The 18354-nt window shown below is 44.0% G+C and overlaps 1 protein-coding gene across 15 annotated transcripts in view; it reads right to left on the bottom strand.

Annotated features, from left to right (window-relative positions):
• ADGRB2 (adhesion G protein-coupled receptor B2) overlaps window positions 1–18354 on the bottom strand; it is a 751710-nt gene that overhangs the window by 275121 nt on the left and 458235 nt on the right. For all 15 annotated transcript variants that reach the window (XM_068268896.1, XM_068268901.1, XM_068268898.1 and 12 more), the window contains one exon: window positions 12620–12784. In XM_068268896.1, coding sequence (XP_068124997.1) covers window positions 12620–12784 — 165 coding nt within the window. The remainder of the gene's footprint in view (window positions 1–12619; window positions 12785–18354) is intronic.

Below are 18354 nucleotides of genomic sequence, written 5' to 3'. Positions count from 1 at the left end.
CCCCTGGTGGTGCCTAACCCTAAGATCCCCTGGTGGTGCCTAACCCTAAATCCCCCCTAGTATTGCCTAAACCTTAGACCCCCCCTTAGTGATCACTTAATTGTGTGAATAATAACGTTTTACAAATAGTGACTGTAAAAAATATATTACGATTTACTTACTGATCCCTTTATTATGTGGATAATAATGTTTAACAAACAGTAAGTGATAACATTTTAAATAACGATTTAGTTAAATACCATAGATTAGTTTAATATATTTGTAAACATGATTTGTCACGGGAGCAGTTTGAAAATGCTAATAATCTCCGGGTGCAGTTATAAACGTTAAAGGACTTCCGAGGCCAAAACTAAGAAAATTACACTGTACCTTTTTCTTAGCCGAATCCACGGAGGACGCCCTGCGCGTCCTCCGCTCCGTTCTGCCGTCAATGTCGGCCTATTCGTTCCCCCAGGGCAAGCCCCGACCCCACCGAACGGGTCGCATCGATGCCACCCCTAAGATGGCCGCCGCCTTGATCCGCGGCTGCGCAGTACGCTTTGCCGCAATTGTGACTGCGCAGCCTTTAGCCCGCCTCCCGCCGCACGCTTCAGGAGGATGCCGGGACCCATACGCGCGAGAGGCGGGCTAAAGGCTGCGCAGTCGCAATCGCGGCAAAGCGTACTGCGCAGCCGCGGATCAAGGCGGCGGCCATCTTAGGGGTGGCATCGATGCGACCCGTTCGGTGGGGTCGGGGCTTGCCCTGGGGGAACGAATAGGCCGACACTGACGGCAGAACGGAGCGGAGGACGCGCAGGGCGTCCTCCGTGGATCTGGCTAAGAAAAAGGTGCAGTGTAATTTTCTTAGTTTTGGCCTCGGAAGTCCTTTAATATTATTATGGGAGTGAATGGTGGCGCCCTTTTCGTCCACTAGCTGCCAGCGCCCTTTTTTACTGCTCTCATGTTACATAGTTTCGTACTTCCAGATAAACTTTACATGTGCTGCCTGGGCGTGTAAAGTTTAATTTAGTTTAGTAAATAGTGATTAGTGCTGTGTTGTGTTTTAATGTACTGGACACACAATGGGCACACAGAACTTGTCAATGCTTTTCTAGCTCGTCAATGCTTTTACACCTATCTTCAGTATTACTGTTTGTTCTGTTGAACTGCTGTACAAATATTTCTGGACAGTGGACACACTGCCATTCATCAAATGAATAGCAAGTGTCAGCACCACCTGCAATACAACCCACAACAGAAAGTCATGTATGTTGTGTTAAAACGCAGTGTAATGCACTTATCCATGATCTAGCCCTTACACCTGTCAAAAACATGGAACTGCAGTTACTGACAGGTCAGCAGATGTGTAAAAAGAAACAACAGGTATTAAAAGCCTTGTCAAGTAGAATAGATAAAGTTAAAGGGAAAATCCTTCTATCAGCTTGCAGTCTCACTAAAAGAAAAGCAGTCATCGCAATCATCTTCACTTACAGGTATATTTACTTTCAGATTTGCCCACAAAATTAGCATATTATGTGACAATATTTATGTGTCTAGAGATGAGCGTAATGACGTAATTACGACTTCGCGAAATATCGCGTAATTAGTGTAATTACGATTATGGCCGTAAGTACATAATCGTAATGAAGAAGGATTTCGCGAAATTTCGCGTAAGCGTAATTTTCGTGTAATTTTCGCATTACAGTGGGTATTACGAAATTAATGCGTATGGCCATGCTCCCAAGCGGAAAAGTTGACGCATGGATCAATATTAGGTAGCCGCCGACTTTAAGGGTTAATAGCAAAGCCCCCTTAAATGCTAAGAGCCTCAAATTTGGAGAATATATTAAGGAGATCAGGAGGAATAAGAGGAAAACATTTTTTTCAAAAAGACCTTATAGTTTTTGAGAAAATCGATGTTAAAGTTTCAAAGTACAAATGTATACATTTAAAAACCCGCCGACTTTAACGGTTAATTGCAAAGCCTGCTTAAAGTTTAGGAACACCAAATTCCTAGGGTATATTAAGGGGATCAGTGGGAATAAGAGGAAACATTTTTTTTTCAAAAAGACCTTATAGTTTTTGAGAAAATCGATTTTTAAGTTTCAAGGGCAAAAATGTCTTTTAAATGCGGAAAATGTCAGTTTTTTTTGCACAGGTAACAATAGTATATTATTTTCATAGATTCCCCCAAGTGGGAAGAGTTTTACTTACTTCGTTCTAAGTGTGGGAAATATAAAAAAAAATGACGTGGGGTCCCCCTCCCAGACCTCTTTAACCCCTTGTCCCCCATGCAGGCTGGGATAGCCAGAATGCGGAGCACCAGCCGCGTGGGGCTCCGCACCCTGACTATACCAGCCCGCATGGTCCATGGATTGGGGGGTCTCGGAAGGGGAGGGGCAGCCAAGCTTTCCCCTCCCCCTCCGAGCCCTTGTCCAATCCAAGGACAAGGGGCTCTTCTCCACCTCCGATGGGCGGTGGAGGTGGAGGCCGCGATTTCCTGGGGGGGGGGTTCATGGTGGCATCTGGGAGTCCCCTTTAAAAAGGGGTCCCCCAGATGCCCACCCCCCCTCCCAGGAGAAATGAGTATAGAGGTACTTGTACCCCTTACCCATTTCCTTTAAGAGTTAAAAGTAAATAAACACACAAACACTTAGAAAAAGTATTTTAATTGAACAAAAAACATAACCACGAAAAAAGTCCTTTAATATTCTTAATTAACCAATAATACTTACCTGTCCCTTTAAATAAATGATCCCTCGCAATAGCCTCGGAAATGTTCTATCAGTTACAATGGAACAAAGTTATTACAATGTAACAACTTTGTTACATTGTAACTACGCCGCACCCGACGTCACTCGCCGTTCAGCCGCCGCAGCAATTACGCGTCCGTGCAGGACGCTAAGTCCCCGCAGCTCCCGCTGTCCACCCCACCCACATCTGTCACCCACATGTCACCCACATGTGGGTGACATGTGGGTGACATGTGGGAGAGGCGGGGAGGGCAGCGGAGCCGGCGGGGACTTAGCGTCCTGCACGGAGTCCGGACCCGACAGAGCTCTGAGCTATATAGCTCAGAGCTCTCTAAGCATCTTTGAATTTGGGCTCCAAAGAGCCCCATTGGTCCTTAGCAGACCAATGGGGTTTCTTCAAATCAGAAGGAACCCCATTGGTCTGCTAAGGACCAATGGGGCTCCTTGGACCCCAAATACAAAGATGCTTAGAGAGCTCTGAGCTATATAGCTCAGAGCTCTGTCGGGTCCGTGCGGCGGCTGAGCGGTGAGTGACGTCGGGTGCGGCGTAGTTACAATGTAACAAATTTGTTACATTGTAATAACTTTGTTACATTGTAACTGATAGAACATTTCCGAGGCTATTGCGAGGGATCATTTATTTAAAGGGACAGGTAAGTATTAATGGTTAATTAAGAACATTAAAGGACTTTTTTCGTGGTTATGTTTTTTGTTCAATTAAAATATTTTTTCTAAGTGTTTGTGTGTTTATTTACTTTGAACTCTTAAAGGAAATGGGTAAGGGGTACAAGTACCTCTATACTCATTTCTCCTGGGAGGGGGGGTGGGCATCTGGGGGACCCCTTTTTAAAGGGGACTCCCAGATTCCATCATGAACCCCCCCCCCAGGAAATCGTGGCCTCCACCTCCACCGCCCATTGGAGGTGGAGAAGAGCCCAGGGCCGGATTTACCACTAGGCACTGTAGGCACGTGCCTATAGGCGGCAAGCATGTGAGAGGCGGGGACTGTCGGGTCTGATGAAGTAATCGCCGGTAATTCGCATCTCTCTGGGAAATGCAGAAAGATTTGCAGCGGTGCGTGCAGCGTCCACATCAAGTTGGGACAGTTCCACTGAAGTAGGGTGGGGGGGACGAATAATGCTCCTGCTCTGACCTTGTTAATACAATCCCAGACCTTTCCTACTTTTACTTATGGGAGAGCAGACTATAGAGCAGAGACTGAGATCCACCTCCCTGGCTCCCCTTCCAAGCTCCTCTCGTTATCAGCTTTTAAAGTTTTCCGCTCCCCGTTCCAAGTGTTTTAGTTGTGGCCACTTAACTCCGCCCCCCGCTCTGTCCCTGTGCTACACCTGCTTCTTGCTTGCAATGCAGCTGGGACTGATCGTAAAAAGCCCAGCGAGTGCTTACTGTGGAAGTCCTGCAGCTGAGCCCTGAGGGGATCGTGGGGCAGCACAGACACGGTAGGTGAGAGACTGGGCTTTAGCACACAGGCTGTATCTGGTCAGAACTCCGTAGAGAGGGTCAGGCTGAAGGACTATAGGCAAGGCAGCTGCATGTTTATGTTTGGCCAGGCTGCCTGTGAACTTTGCTGAACTTGCCAGCTGAGATCCCGGCCTCTGATATGGGTATGCACAGAATGTTTTTTTTACTGTCCAGCGAGCATCATGAATGATGTCTGTGACTGCTCAGGACAGGATTCCTCTCTCCTATACAGCCCTCCATGGCTGCTTAGAATTCCTGGACTGTAGTCTGCAGCACTGACAGGTAGGAGCTGCAGAGCAGTGTGTACCTTATATTGAGACAGAGAGGGATTCAGAAATCAGATCATGCACATTGTGTCACAATGATAAGGGGATCAGGAGGGGTTGGGATCCATTAAAAGGCTGTGGCTGACGGTGACCTGTCAGGTGATCCAGGCTTTAGGAGTGGAGTGGAGTGGAGTGGAGGTAGGAAAAGGTTTCCAGAAAAATAGCAAAATATTTGTTAAAGTGCACCTGGGACCAAAATGACAGCCGTACTTGCACAGGTGAAGTATGGCTGCGCTTGTGTCAGATGAGTGTGGCCACGATAACGACATTACTTCAGCTGGAGGGACCCGGGCAGAGGACAGTATGGGAAGCTTCTCCTTAGGTAAGTATGTGTTTCTGAATCTGCAGTTTTGTTCTGGTTCTCTTAAAGGATTCAGAAAATATGGTTGTGCCTGCGCTAGCGATTAAAAACAGAACTCAAAATGCTCATTGTGTGAACCAGCCCTTACATCTGCTGCTGGACGAAGTAATACCTTAGAATACATGTGCTTAGGTGCATGGAGTTTCGAAATGTGTGGTTTAAAGGGAACATGCAGCGAAAAGTGTATGAAGGATGCCATATTTATTTCCTTTAAAACTATACCAGTTGCCTGGCTGTCCTGCTGATCTCTTTACATTCAGTAGTGTCTGAATTGCACACCTGAAACAAGCATGCAGTCAGAAACATCTGATCTTATGCTTATTCAGGGTCTATAGATAAAAGTATTAGAGGCATAGGATCAGCAGGACTGCCAGGCAACTGGTATAGCCTTAAAGTTAATGTGAACTCAGAACTTTCTCTCTGCCCTAAAAGATACAAAACAGCATAATAACAATTAAAGAAAAACATTTCTTTGTTACATCCAATACAAATTCTGCAATGAACATGCAGTGTCTTCTTCCTGCTTTCATGTAAGTAGACATATTGTTAATATCCTGTGCCTTCAAATAAGCTTAACTGCCTTATCTGCCGTGGCAGTCAGGCGACTCGGGGAGAGATCAAATTACAACTTGTAATTAAACACAAATGAGGGGTAATTTGACAGGCTAAATTCTCTAAATACATGTAGGGTGCATTTCTCGGTTTTCCTTTTGTCCTGTGCAAGAGTGCAGGTCCACTTTAAAGGAAATAAATATGGCAACCTCTATATAATTCTCCTTTCAGGTTCCCTTTAATCCCACCAGAAGAAGTGGGTGTGACTTGGAGAAGGGTGTGGCCTTGTTGAGGGGCGGAGTTTAGGGCGCCAGAACTTCTGTGCCTATAGGCTCCTGAGGCGTAAATCCGGCCCTGGAAGAGCCCCTTGTCCTTGGATTGGACAAGGGCTCGGAGGGGGAGGGGAAAGCTTGGCTGCCCCTCCCCTTCCGAGACCCCCCAATCCATGGACCATGCGGGCTGGTATAGTCAGGGTGCGGAGCCCCACGCGGCCGGTGCTCCGCATTCTGGCTATCCCAGCCTGCATGGGGGACAAGGGGTTAAAGAGGTCTGGGAGGGGGGACCCCACGTCGTTTTTTTTTTATATTTCCCACACTCAGAACGAAGTAAGTAAAACTCTTCCCACTTGGGGGAATCTATGAAAATAATACACTATTGTTACCTGTGCAAAAAAAAATGACATTTTCCGCATTTAAAAGACATTTTTGCCCTTGAAACTTAAAAATCGATTTTCTCAAAAACTATAAGGTCTTTTTGAAAAAAAAAATGTCCTCTTATTCCCACTGATCCCCTTAATATACCCTAGGAATTTGGTGTTCCTAAACTTTAAGCAGGCTTTGCAATTAACCGTTAAAGTCGGCGGGTCTTTAAATGTATACATTTTTACTTTGAAACTTTAACATCGATTTTCTCAAAAACTATAAGGTCTTTTTGAAAAAAAAAATGTTCCTTTTATTCCTCCTGATCTCCTTAATATATTCTCCAAATTTGAGGCTCTTAGCATTTAAGGGAGCTTTGCTATTAACCCTTAAAGTCGGCGGCTTTTTTATATTATACAGAGCGTTACGGTTTAATGCGAAATTACGGTAGCATTTAATGCGAAATTACGGCATGAACGAAACGCGAAATTACGCGTTGAAAATTACGCTTACGGTATTTTCAATTACGATTTCAATGGCAATTACGCTACCGTAATTTCGCATCGTAATCGCAAATTTTGCATGCGTAATTATAGTAATGCGAAATTACGAAAATTTCGGCTCAACTCTATATGTGTCCCTTCATACAAAATCCACAAAATACATTAGTGCTTAAACCAGTAAACCAGCCAAGTCCTTTTTTGTGGATCCCTGGCATTCCTGCCTTGAACCTGAAAGTGGATATTTTAAAGTGATTGGCTCTATTGTTGCTAATGGCATCACATGGGACAATCTTTAGTCTTATCTGAATGGAGATTGCCCAAGGAACTGCTATGGAGTATGGACACCATAAAACACAGATTGTTTTTAAGGCTAATGATGATTCTGCACGAGAGCTTGGAACTAGCTAGAGTGCGCCCAAGAATACTCTTTGTCTCTGTCAATAAATTCACATATACTGTATATGAATAAAAATAAAAATAAATATATATATATATATATATATATATATATATATATAATATATATATATATATATATATATATATATATATATGACACTGACCTCCAAAAAGACACATAGGCATGATATCAGACATTTACCACTTAACTGACCGCCTTTCCATGTCAGTTCACGGAGGCTGTCTACGTGAACAGTCTGCGAGCCGCCGATCGCGGCTCGCAGGCTAAATGTAAACTCGTGGGGAAGAAATCCCCGCTGCTTACATCATACGGTGCTGCTGCTCTGATTGGCAGGGGATCGCCGGCATTTGATAGGCTGAAGCCTATCCTAAGCAGCGCAGGACGGAAATCCGTCCTGCGCAGCCCAGAGGGAGAGGGAGAGGGAGGGAGAGGAAGGGAGGGTGGAAAACGCTGTGGGGGGGGGGCTTTGAGGAGCCCCCCCCCCCCCGCAACACAAACATAGCCGGCGGCGATCAGACCCCCCCCCCCAGCAGGACATCCCCCTAGTGGGGAAAAAAGGGGTGAAGTCTGGTCGCCCTGGCTGAAACCTGATCTGTGCTGTGGGCTGGAGAGCCCACGCAGCACAGATCAGAGCAGAATATCCTGGTCCTTAAGTGGTTAAAACATTTACACAATGTGTTTCCTTGAGCCATATTAAACATTTACTTGGACACATACCCAAAGAAGGGGCAAGTGCAATGAAATGCATTGTCTGACTGGCATGCGACGCTACTACAGCCATAACATGCAGGTACATTTAATTCGGCACTGACTTGAATGAGTGGCAAGCACCATGACATGCAATGTATGAGTGGCACGGAGTGCTGTTAGAAGTATAATAAACATTTCCTTTGCCACAAACCTGAAGAAGTTGCCAGTGCCATGAAACGCGTTATCAGGGCACTTAGTATCATTTCTGATATCATTGCTCTTGTTTTTGGTAGTTAGTGTCACCCACCCTTATTTTATGAACTATAAGACGCTCCTCACCATAAGACACACTTAGGTTTAGAGGACAAAAAACAGGGAATATATATATATATATATATATATATATATATATACATATATATGCAGTATATATATATATATATATATATATATATATATATATATATATAGTTTATACAGTGAAATGCGAAAGCTTGTTAATCATCATGATTTTCCGGTATAAACCATTGGTTGTTAGGATAAAAAATGTCAGTTAAATATATCATATAGGAGACACACACAGTGATATTTGAGAAGTGATGTAAAGTTTATTGGATTTACAGAAAGTGCACAATAATGTTTTTTCTTATCATAACAACCACACAACCACCGATTTATACAGGAAAATCATGGCGATTAACAAGGTTGCCCAAACGTTCGCATCCCACTGTGTGTGCATATATATATATATATATATACTGAACCTGGTGCTTCCATGGTGAAGGGGCATCTAGTGGATTATGCCCCCTTTGTACCTCATGCCACCTTGTACCTCTTGTGTCTCCCTGTGTCCTCCTCTGTCCTCCTGTGTGCCCCATGTGTCTGCCTCTGTACTCCTTGTGTCCTCCTCTATGCCCCTTCATGTCCCCGACATTGCGGCGGGTTAGAGGTTCATATTGGTTGGTGTTCACAAGTCAGGAACTTCCTGCATTTGGACTATAAAACGCAGTGACTTGTTTTCCCCACTTTTGGAGAAGAAAAAGTGAGTCTTATAGTCCCAACAAAAAAGTCCTTTCTTTTTTGTATATTTCATAAATACAGTATATGTGTGTGAATTGTTGTGACAGAGATAGAGTCTGTTGCTCGGTGCCTCCTGGCTACTTCAAGTTCCAAACTTATTACCATACTTTAGTGTAGGGTCAGAAGTGTTTTTTTTTTTCACGATGGTACCTTCACCTTGGAGAGTGACCGGACACCTGGAGACCTACCAGTTACAAGACCAAACATTTCCTATAACTCTTGAGTGGTTATCTGAGGTAATTTTAAGATTGTATCACTTTAATTCCTTTGCTATCTTTGCTTATGTTACTAGATTGGTTCACATTCTTGCCCTTATTTCTTTTGAGTTTTTTGTTTTCAAACCATTTTTTTTTTTAGCGGAAGACATGTAAAACAAACTGGGTTAATAGCGTTGAATATACAACCACATTTTAAAAATTACTTTTAAGTACTCTCAGTGTTTCGTCAACAAGTGGCCCTGTATGGGGTCTACTCGACTAAGAGTAATTTATTTCCCTTTAACATTTCAATGTTAATGTATTTGTATTCTGTGTACAAAAGCCAATGCACCTATAAGATATGTTGTCTATCTCCATTCAAGGGTCTCCTATTGCATGTTTCAGACTGCACATATATACACGATTTCATAATGTATTTGTTCAGAATAAGACAAGATAAACAGAATGCTTAGTAATGAGGACACTTGTGTAATTTCTATTATATTTTAGTTGTCTAGTAGAGGTCATGGATTTTTTGCATTGAATGCTTCTCTCTTGCATGTACTATATGCTGTAGCCTTGTCTCAGCAGGCTGTGTAATCGCTATTTATGTGCTCCTATAGTATCTAAATGGTCTTTGGGTCTCTAATCTATTACTCAGTGGCAAGTAATGCATGTTGAACATTTTTAAGTAGAATTCTATTAAAAAATGAAAGAGCTCCTTTCAGACAGTTCTAATGGCTGCTGCCAACCTGTACAATCTTTTCTTATTAGGTGCCGCTAGTCCTTGGCTCTACAAGCATCATTCATCCTTTACCTTGACACTATATACTCTAAGCTAGCATATTCTTTTCACAGTGAGTCTCCGCTTTTTAAAACGGAATGTGAAAGCTGCCATTATTGACCCCTACTTAAAAATGCCAATTGCAGAGATTTTAGATTCAGTAGGTTTCTGTGTCACATATTACAACCAAGCATGCAGCTCATAAAGGGATAACATTTGGAGCCTCATTTACTAAGGTACTGCTGAGCTGGACATGGACATAGGTTACATGCGATAGATGAATCTAGCCTAAATTCATTTAAATCCACCTTGAATTATGTGGCACAGGATTTAGGAATTCAGTCCTCATTGGAACCATATCCGGCCATAGTCAGGGTTGCTGAAAGGTTAGTAAATGAAGGTGTTGTGCAACTCTACTTATGTGCATGCAACCACTGTGTACACTTTTTTTTAATAAGCTGTTCTTGATTTACAGGTTTTCTCTTTTTTCTTTTCTACTGATTTTAAAACAAACAGTAAACAAACATTCCCTAGTGATGCACCTACCAGCAGTACAGAGCTTTAAAATTGTAAATCAGGGTGAGGAAATATTTTTACAAAATGGCAACACTTCCTATATAATTTATAAATTGAGATTATTAAAAATAAGCAATTAATTATTAATTAAGCTATATTCAGTGAAGTTTCTCTTTAACTTATTGCAAAGCATGAAACTGGTGAGGCATCAAATGATATTCCCCTCCATTTAGTGAGTGACTAGGCTCTAATTGCCACCTCCAGCATAACTAGGGTAAGAAGCAATGCTAGGCAGGAAGGGCTGGGACTGTGTAGGAGCATGACCAGACTGTGTTTGAAGTATCTTCTAAAACCTCTCATAGTGCTTTGCGTGCACTAGATATCTATTGCAGTAGTAATAGGCCCCCGGAAGAAAGGTGAACAGCGTTGCTTATGAGTGTCTTAACTAAATTCCTTACATATTTCAGCATCTACAACAGCCTCTTGTGGAAGTCTGGTTAACAATATCCTGCACTATCTTCCAATAGGCTCATTACTTTTAGATTGGGATTGTGTAAAGAAAATGTAAGGCCAATACCCACTTAGCTTCCAGTTCGGAAAGTGAGATTTTAAATCACACTCCCTATGAGGTGGGGATGAGCTATGCAGCTAAAGAAACATGGGCAGACTATTCTCATGCTCCATGCTTGTCATTGGTCCTTCGCTGCCCTTTGGCACTACCTTCATCCACGTTTTCTACCACAGTGCTTGGAAATATAGTCTGCAGGGCCGGATTTACCATAAGGCACTGTAGGCATGTGCCTACAGGCGCCTGATGGAAAGGTGGCTAACTCCCCTCCCTAGTGCCTCCCTCCTTCTCTATACAGAGTCCTGATGAGAGTGTAAATGAGAGGTTACTTACCCAGCTTACAGCATTGCACTGACCAATTCTCCCTTCAGTCAGGTGCACCTCTAGCTACTTAATACTAAGGTTTCTCTAGCTACTTAATATAGAGAGTACTTCTGGCTATCTAATCTGTAGGTTTATGGAGGGCGAAATCAAATGTGGCAGGACATCTGTGCCTATACTCTCCTGTGAGGTAAATCCGGGACTGATAGTCTGGCTGATGTTCTTCTTACTATGGGAGTTACATGTTCAGTTCTGATTGACCCACCTCTCATCTATCTGCAGAGGGCAGGAATCAAGATGTACTGCAATTTGACAGGCATATTAAAACTCACAGAAAAGGCATTTTGTTTCTCCATTTTGCTTATGTGTAGTGTTTATATTCTCTTGATCAGTTCTAAATTTAGTTGAGTTTTAACTTTCTGATGGCATGCAAGAGATAAATAGATTTTTGGTACTTCAATTAAAAATATTCACCAATGTATTACGGCTGCACAGATGACTTTCCTCTCTAATATAATGCATTGTATGTTTCCACAAACAACCTGCCATAGCTCATGCTGGCCTTCAACATCACGAAACAACTGCTGTCAGGGCAATCAGTCTGCTGGCTTCTGAATAAACAGGAATACTTAGATCTGCTAAGTGTTTGTGTTAATTCATTGGAGAGGGAAGGAGCTGCTGGCCTAGCAGTCACTTGTCAGGACAGAGAACGGAGACAAAAGGGAATGGACAGTGTTTAGCAAACTGTCAGATCACATTCCCAAATATGGTTGGCTGGCCGTGTCTGAAAGAAAGCGATACAGATGTGCTTGCACACCACTTCAAATAAGTGTTTTTTTATGTCTATGGATGAATTAAAGCTCATGCTAAGGAATTATAGTTTCCCTGTCTTGTTAACCCCGTTTCTAACAGGCACACCTCACAACCTCCAACTCTTCCCTCATACTAGACTCTGGGATCCTGAAATTCAGCTGATGATGTGATATTCTTCAATGTGAACTCTTCCTGTGAATGAGCATTGCTGTTCAGATGCATTGACATCCTGTGCAATAGCATGGTGCTGCTCGTGCATGGAGGAAAAAGCCCTGCTACTGCACATGCATGGGCCATCTCGCACCTGCACAGTGCAGCCGCACCAATTTCATGGACAAGAGCATGCTGTGCAAACCTATTCAACATGCCCTCGTCAACTAGATTCAGAGGGTCCCAGCGCTGGAACAGTGAGCTCAAGGGGGGGTGGGGAAAGCCTCTAAATTATCACAAGGCTTCCCTCTATTGAGATATTACATAGTAAATCCTACTGCATCCATGTTAGAATTTACAGACAAAAACGATATAAAGTATATGTAGCATTACTAATCTTCAGCTACATTTTCCTGCTTTAAGGATGGACTGTTATTCTACCATCACATCTTTATATAGCAAAAGAGGAAAGGAATGGTATGTACCGGGGCATGTGGCGGTGTTGTTGCAGCTCCGCGTTTCCCTTAATGGACCACTGCACAATGTCCCATATGGAGATGACACACAAGAGCGGGTTCGGACCTGTGTTCCCTGACCACACGTGGTGGAGCAAACTCCCCATTGTGACCATCCTTCAGCAGCTGGATCTCCTGAAACCAAGAAGAAAGAGCAGTTAGCAGATAGTTCTGCAACAAACATTATCCTTAGGCTTTTGTACAGTGATTAAATACAAGATGTAATCTTTGACGGCTTTATTTTGCCAGCTTTCTTCTTGAATTAAGTGTTTTACGAAGTCAAACATTTTGTCACTGGCGATTTTTATGGTATGTCTGTCTTAATTAACACAGCTGACAGTTTGCTTTATTCCTCGTACATCGTGGTGCAGCCAGCAGAATGTCTAAACAGGGTTGCAAAGACGATGAACAGAACCTTTAGAAGGGAAGTAGGCCAATCAGAGCAGAAGCCTAAAGTCCCACATCATCATCACACTGCAAATGGTGAGAAAAATGGCTAAATCCCCTCCTCCGTCCTGCGGGTGGAATGCATTTACAGAGTAAGAAAAGAAATGTGTGCAGCCGCACATATACAAATAAACACAAACAATGCCCTGACATAAGGGCATTATTAGCAAGCACATAAATATTCATATAAGCAGCCTCTCTTTCCCCACTCAGATGCTTTCTGTCATAAGCACCCTTAGACTTCATCAATCTCCAGCCGAATACGAGAAGTGGACTCATAAATCAGAGAGGGCCAGGACCACTCCGTGCCGGAATCACAACCAGGAAAATGCTGAATAAATAAGTTTGAACCGTGGAATAAATAGATTGTTTTTCTTCTCTCCCACTCTTTCTAGTAACCCTCCAGGAAAAAAAAAACATAACCACATAAATTCTCCACATGATTGGGAGTACAAGGCTGAGGTGGTGGCGTTTTCATTGGGATTGTAGAGACTCAATTTGTTTTAAGTCCAATGCTCTGATGTACGCCCAGCATCCTCTGTGAGGCTCGCTAGCAAAAAAGTATTTCCCCCGTCTACCAACCCAGGAAATATTAGCAGAGCCAAAAATAAAGCTGAAAACAAGTCGTGGGATTGTAGAAACAGCAGCGCAGTCACCTCTGAGACATACAAAACAGCAGTTCTTTTTCTATAGAAGAAATTGGGAAAGCAAGTGAGGCAGAAGCCTATTGTCAGCTCCTGTACAATACATCTACGATTTCCCATATACGGTACCATTCCTTGCCTCTACCTAGCAACACCTGAAAACTATTGCCACAAACGTCTTTGTAATTGTGACAAGTCTGTATTATATAATGCCACTAAGCAATTATCTAATGCAGCTTTTATTACCTACTGTATGCAACATAAGTAGCCCCTTGTTGCTATATAGACATGCTGTATGGCCTGGTACAAGTCTAGTGTGCCTGTGCCATTAGCCCTAACCTCTATTTCCAGATGAGCTGCTAATGTTTCTGGATGTGAAATACAGTTAAAGTAATATTCTACTTTTATTTATAAAAGTATGATACATACAGTACATTTCCTGAAAACTTTATTTGGAACAGCTGTTTGCCTGCTTATTCATGCAATTACCTGATCATCAAATCATGGGCAGCAGCACAATGATAAAAGTAAACCCGAGGTGAGAGTGATACGGAGTTATATATAGCGTGATATACTGCTACAGTTACCTACATAGGTGGATGTATGAAGCTACAGTGCCTGTTGGTTCATGCAACTAATTGACTGTCCATTATGTCCCTACCTGATGCATGGAAAATTGGTAGCAGGAAAAAAGGGTGCCAGCTGAGGGTGGACGAAAAGGGTGCCACCATAGACTCTAACGCAATTATCGTTAATACGGTGAAAAAATCTGAAAAAAAGGGTACCTGATAAATATCGTAAAGAACATTAGAACATTACAATTTTTGAAGTATGTTTTTGTTTTAGAAGCTTGCAACGTTATAGTTTTTGTTATATTCTTTCGTTTGTATGTACAGATTTTACGCTATCAAAGATATTATCATTTCTATGTGTAAAAGGGTGTTTATGCAGGGGGAGTGGTTAGGGTTAGGCACCACCGGTTGAGTGGTTAGGGTTAGGCACCACGTAGGGGCGGTTAGGGTTAGGAAACACCGGGGGGTTAGGGTTAGGCACCAACAAGGGGGTGGTTAGGGTTAGGCACCACCAGGGGGGTTAGGCACCACTAGGGGTGGTTAGGGTTAGGCAACACCAGGGGGGTGGTTATGGCTAGGTACCAACAGGGCAGTGGTTAGTTTTAGGCACCACCAGGAGAGGGTTCTGTGTGAGAGTAGGGTTGGGTTAAGCTGTATTGTTGAATCATGTTACAATTTCTAACGTTAATATATTTTCATTATTAACTTCCTTCTGGTTTAAAACTGTATTTATCGTTAACTAATTTTAACTAATTTCGTTAACGATGTTTATCGTTGACAATGTTTATCGTTATTGAGATTTCATCATCCACCGGCACCATTTCATTACCCAGCCGGGCCCTTTTTTCCTGGTGCCCTTTTTTCATGCACGCAGAAAATTAGTTGCATAAAGCAACAGGCACTGTAGCTTCATAAACCCACCTAGAAGTATGTAGGTAATTGTAGCGGAATCTAATATACAGTATTTCCTCAGCTATAAGTCAAGAACTTTCATTCTGACTCACTAAAGAAAAGTATGGGGATCGACTTGCCTATGAGTCAATTTCTGACTTGTAGCAAGGGTATTAGGATTGGGGGTAGTGGGCACCTCTCTCCCTATCTCTTCCTATGTGCATGTATTCTGTATCCCCCAAGTGCATATAAGCAAAGTAGATTCAGCATTCAGAGTGCACATACCTTTTCCAATGCTCAGATACTGTGCCTACAATTCTTACTAAGGGTGCGGAAGGGGGGGGGGGGGGGGGGGGGCAGATACTGAATGCACGGATTACCAAAGGGCTGCACTAAGGGGGATGGATAATTGCTGTACCTGGGGATGAGTACAGTTAATGGCTCCATTTACGGACCACAAGGGATGAATAGCTGTAACTGAAGGTAAGGAAGGTTACTGCCTGTAATTGGCGGACCAGTAGAGATGGCCCGAACGGTTTGCACACAAACTTATTTGCGCAAACTTCGGTGGTTCGCATTCACAGTGAACCACGAACTATATATGCGAGTTCGACCCGCCCCCTATACTACATCATTAGGGTCAACTTTGACCCTTTACATCACAGTCAGCAGACACAGGGTAGCCAATCAGGCTACACTCCCTCCTGGAGCCCCCCCCCCCCCTTATAAAACGCAGGCAGTGTCAGTCTTTTCACTCACTTGTGTAGCTGCAGTAATTAGAGAAGGGAGAGAACCTGCTGACATAGGGAAAGCTTTAGGCTCTTGTGAAAGGCTTGTTAGGATGCTCCTTCTTGCTGATACTTATTGCTAAAAAGCACTCCTCATTGTCAACAGCTCTTTTTTGTTTGTGTGTGTCCCACAGACACTTGTGTTGCATATACAGCCCTGTCAGTCAGTCGCAGCTGCTGGACCTTGGCCCCTTGGTAATTCCTACTGTGCCACTGTCAGGCCCAGCACATTCAGTGACTACCTGTGTGTGTGACAGCTGCACATTTGTAATACCAATACCAATCACTGCATACCCACCTGTTCAGTGCACCTACCTACCTACGTGAGTGCATGCAGTTTTATATGCCACCAGTCACTGCACCTGTTCATGGTACCTGTGTGTGTGACAGCTGCACATTTGTAATACCAATCACTGCATACCCACCTGTTCAGTGCACCTACCTACCTACGTGAGCACACGCAGTGTTATATACCAGTCACTCGCTGCACCTGTTCACGGTACCTGTGTGTGTGACAGCTGCACATTGTATTGATACCAGTCACTGCATACCTGTTTACTGCACCTGTGTGACTGCACATTCTATTTGTCAAGTCAGTGCATACCTTTCACTTCATTCCCCCCAATATGGGCAAAACAGGCAGAGGCAGGCCACTTGGCAGGTCTGTTCGAGGTCGGGCTGTCGTGATTTTGTGTGGCCCTGGACCGAAGTACAGTGTTCAGAAGGCGCGTGCCATCAACCCCCAAGATTGTCAGGACGTAGTTGACTATTTAACACAGAACACCTCATCTTCCTCAGTAGAGTTGGGCCGAACCTCCGATTTTAGGTTCGCGAACCGGGTTCGCGAACTTCCGCGGAAGGTTCGGTTCGCGTTAAAGTTCGCGAACCGCAATAGACTTCAATGGGGATGCGAACTTTGAAAAAAAAAATTTATGCTGGCCACAAAAGTGATGGAAAAGATGTTTCAAGGGGTCTAACACCTGGAGGGGGGCATGGCGGACACGTCATACATGCCAAAAGTCCCCGGGAAAAATCTGGATTTGACGCAGCGTTTTAAGGGCAGAAATCATATTGAATGCTAAATGACAGGCCTAAGGGCCCGTTCAGACTGCAAAATGCGGACGGGCACGCATGCGGACCGCAACGCGTACGAACGCACGCCATCCGCGTTCGTATGCGTTGCGTGGCTGATCCCATCACTGAAAAGTGAATGGGACAGCCGCGCATTTTTGTAAAATCTGCGTGCAGCATGCGTTCCCGGACCGCACAGGTCCGGAACGCATGCAGTGTGAACATCAGACATTGCACTCCATGCAATGTCTGATGTCCTGCGTGTCGGCCACCTGCACGCGTTTCCAAAACGCGGCTGGAAACGCGTGCAGTGTGAACGGGCCCTAAAGTGCTTTAAAACATCTTGCATGTGTATACATCAATCAGGTAGTGTAATTAAGGTACTGCTTCACACTGACACACCAAACTGTTCACTGAACAGAACAGGTAAGCAGTGGCGGGTTCATTGAACAGAACAGGTATGCAGTGGCGGGTTCACTGAACAGAACAGGTATACAGTGGCGGGTTCACTGAACAGAACAGGTATACAGTGGCGGGTTCACTGAACAGAACAGGTATGCAGTGGCGGGTTCACTGAACAGAACAGGTATGCAGTGGCGGGTTCACTGAACAGAACAGGTATGCAGTGGCGGGTTCACTGAACAGAACAGGTATGCAGTAGCGGGTTCACTGAACAGGTATGCAGTGATGGGTTCACAGAACAGGTATGCAGTGGTGGGTTCACAGAACAGGTATGCAGTGGTGGGTTCACTGAACAGGTATGCAGTGGTGGGTTCACAGAACAGGTATGCAGTGGTGGGTTCACTGAACAGGTATGCAGTGGTGGGTTCACAGAACAGGTATGCAGTGGTGGGTTCACTGAACAGGTATGCAGTGGTGGGTTCACAGTACAGGTATGCAGTGGTGGGTTCACAGTACAGGTATGCAGTGGTGGGTTCACAGAACAGGTATGCAGTGGTGGGTTCACTGAACAGGTATGCAGTGGTGGGTTCACTGAACAGGTATGCAGTGGTGGGTTCACAGTACAGGTATGCAGTGGTGGGTTCACAGAACAGGTATGCAGCCAGGGACAAGCTAAGCCTAACTAATCTTTCCCTATGAGAGAGTGTGCAGCAGCTCGCCCTACTCTCACTAATGCAGGCACACGAGTAACCGTAATGGTCGCCGCTGCCTGCCTTTTAGTAGGGGGGGAGTGGCTCCAGGGGCTATTGTAGCCTAATTGGCTACACTGGGCCTGCTGACTGTGATGTAGAGGGTCAAAGTTGACCCTCATGGTGCATTATGGGGCGAAC

The sequence above is a fragment of the Hyperolius riggenbachi genome, chromosome 2, assembly GCF_040937935.1.
Source record: "Hyperolius riggenbachi isolate aHypRig1 chromosome 2, aHypRig1.pri, whole genome shotgun sequence".
NCBI classification, from domain to species: Eukaryota; Metazoa; Chordata; class Amphibia; order Anura; family Hyperoliidae; genus Hyperolius; species Hyperolius riggenbachi.
The sequence above is the reverse complement of the archived record's forward strand: the minus strand, read 5'-3'. Positions and strand labels throughout refer to the sequence as shown.